This window comes from Nycticebus coucang, chromosome 18, assembly GCF_027406575.1.
Source record: "Nycticebus coucang isolate mNycCou1 chromosome 18, mNycCou1.pri, whole genome shotgun sequence".
Lineage (NCBI taxonomy): Eukaryota > Metazoa > Chordata > Mammalia > Primates > Lorisidae > Nycticebus > Nycticebus coucang.
Genome location: NC_069797.1, coordinates 56,901,062 through 56,903,651, shown reverse-complemented (window position 1 = coordinate 56,903,651; position 2,590 = coordinate 56,901,062). Strand labels below are relative to the sequence as shown.

Here is a 2,590-nt window from a genome sequence, read left to right as displayed (position 1 = left end):
GCATGAAAAGGAATAAAGTACTTAGATTTAACCATCTAACCAATAACGAAAGAGCCATAGAGTAAAACACAGCTTTACCTTCCTGAGTCACCAGAAAGAATTCTGGGCCTATCAGAAGCATCATCGCGCCACAGCCAACATGAAGTGTGCGCAAATGAGACTGAAGCTCACAGCACGTAGCTACCCACAGAACGTCGTGCGGTGGCTCTCTTGAGGACGCCCAAGAAAGAAGGACCCAGAGGCGATTCAGGAAGAGCTGATGGAGGAAATGCACAGCAGGAAGGGAAATGTTTTCCATCCATGTGAAAAATTAACCAGGGAAACGAACTTGCCTAATTTGGTTAACTAGCTATTATCAGGAAAAACAATAACAAGGAAAAAGTGGGCATCTAGTGACAGCTGCACCTGAGCAGGGTATAAAAGGGCACCTGGGGTAGAAAGACCTCCAGACCTCCCAAACCAACCTTCCCAGAAACCCACGTAGAAACTCCACCCTCTGACACCATGGTCAGCTCCTGTTGTGGCTCTGTCTGCTCTGAGCAGAGCTGTGGCCAAGAGACCTGCTGCCGCCCCAGCTGCTGCAGGCCCCAGTGCTGCCAGTCCCTGTGCTGCCAGCCCACCTGCTGCCGCCCCAGCTGCTGTGTGTCCAGCTGTTGTAGGCCCCAGTGCTGCCAGCCCACCTGCTGCCGCCCCACCTGCTGTGTGTCCACCTGCTGTCGCCCTAGCTGCTGTGTGTCCAGCTGCTGCCGCCCCAGCTGCTGTGTGTCCAGCTGTTGTAGGCCCCAGTGCTGCCAGTCCCTGTGCTGCCAGCCCACCTGCTGCCGCCCCACCTGCTGTGTGTCCACCTGCTGTCGCCCTAGCTGCTGTCTCTCCAGCTGCTGCCGCCCCACCTGCTGTGTGTCCAGCTGTTGCAGGCCCCAGTGCTGCCAGTCTGTGTGCTGCCAGCCCACCTGCTGCCGCCCCAGCTGCTACCAGACCACCTGTTGCAGAACCCAGTACTTCCGACCCAGCTGCTGTGTGTCCAGCTGCTGCCGCCCCAGCTGTTGCCAGACCACCTGCTGCCGCCCAGTCTACTCTAGTGGTTCTTGCTGCTGAGCGCTCCAACCTGCACTGATCTGTTCCTCATTAACCAATTCTGTTGATGTAGTACATCTGTGAGACGAATCACACGAGGCCAGTTAGCTCTAATTCTTAGATTGAGTTTGGCCTCCAAATATACTGTCCCCACCCCCTCCCTGTTACTATTCCTGTACCAAATAAACACAAGTTTGAATGTTCTCTGACATAGATCTACTGCCATGTCTCCCCAGTTGAAACATTTGCTTTCTGTCATGATTTCTTACATGCAGATATTACTACACCTTTTAATAAATCTTTTTCCAGACATACTAATGTATGAGTATCATGTCTCATTATTTTTTCTTCTTGAATTGTCATCCACCTGTCAATTTTTTGGTTGTTCTTCTTTGCAGAGAGAGAAGACTATGGCAGATGATTTCAAGGACTCCACCCCCAACTCCCCAGCATTCTGCATTCTAATAGAGGAAGAGGGTTTCTTAGAGCAAGCACCTGAGCTTTCTGCCGGAGGACTTTCTCTGGATAAAGGAACAAGCTTGGGGGCTGGAGAGTTTAAACCTTTGGGAACCACACTCAACCAAAAAATGGGTGGTGGTGGATAATTGTCCTAGATTATCTCCCCTCTAGTGGGGGCTCTAGCGGGCCTGTCTTCCAGAGGTCCTCAGGGGATCCAACTCCAGCTGCCTTCAGAGGTATGCTGGTTATTAACTCACCCGCTATTCATTCTCCTTTCTTCCCTGGATCATTTCCCAAGTTCCCCACAACACTTCTTGGGTTCATTTCCCAAATATACCCACATGATCTCAAATTCCTTGTTCTGCCTCTGCTCTACAAGGAACACAATCTAAGTCACCGGTGTTCCTATTTTCAGTTTTAGTACCATTCTGAGCACTTTTATGGTCAAGTTTTGAGTTTTTTGTCAATTGAACTGGTTTTCTATCTGCTGAACATTTAGGTATTTCTGCCTTTCAATTTTTGCACAGATGTTTTAGACTAACTGTCTTCCATCTTTTTTCTTTCATGTCATCATATCTGAGGTCTGGTGTAAAATCACCATGTTAGTAACTCTCATCCCAGTGAAGGCTGTGTTAAAAGGGAGAGACCCTAAGCTAAGCCACGTTCACAAAAATCAGATCTTGAAGCAGGGATTCTTGCACATGTGATTTATATAAAAAGGAGGTATCTACTTATCAAAACTCATCAGATAGTACACTTAGGATCTGTACATTTCCATGTAAATAAATTGTAATACATCACGAAAAGTAAATACAAACGGATTAAAATTTATTAATAAAGCTACCCATGTGTCATGTTAGCTAATTTGCTCTAAGCACAATTCTTTCAGTTCAACTACACTACTATGAGCTCCTTTGATGTCACTTTTACCATACTATATTACAATTATGTGCGTGCAGTAGCTATGTGTATGTGGTCCTCCCACTAACCTGTGACTCCCCGGGGAGACCCTAATCACATTTGTAATCCCAATGGCTGGCAACCTGTGTCTCTCAGA

At 47.7% G+C, this 2,590-nt stretch overlaps 1 protein-coding gene across 1 annotated transcript; it reads left to right on the top strand.

The window, feature by feature from the left end:
* Positions 1 to 504: 504 nt before the first annotated feature.
* LOC128570499 (keratin-associated protein 4-2-like) lies at positions 505 to 1,095 on the top strand. The gene has a single exon (XM_053569718.1). The coding sequence runs from the start codon at positions 505 to 507 to the stop codon at positions 1,093 to 1,095; it is 591 nt and encodes a 196-aa protein (XP_053425693.1).
* The last annotated feature ends 1,495 nt before the right edge of the window (positions 1,096 to 2,590 follow it).

Bases quoted from the DNA above. Each gene is read 5' to 3' on its own strand.
- LOC128570499 (XM_053569718.1), top strand. From the start codon at position 505: ATGGTCAGCTCCTGTTGTGGCTCTGTCTGCTCTGAGCAGAGCTGTGGC.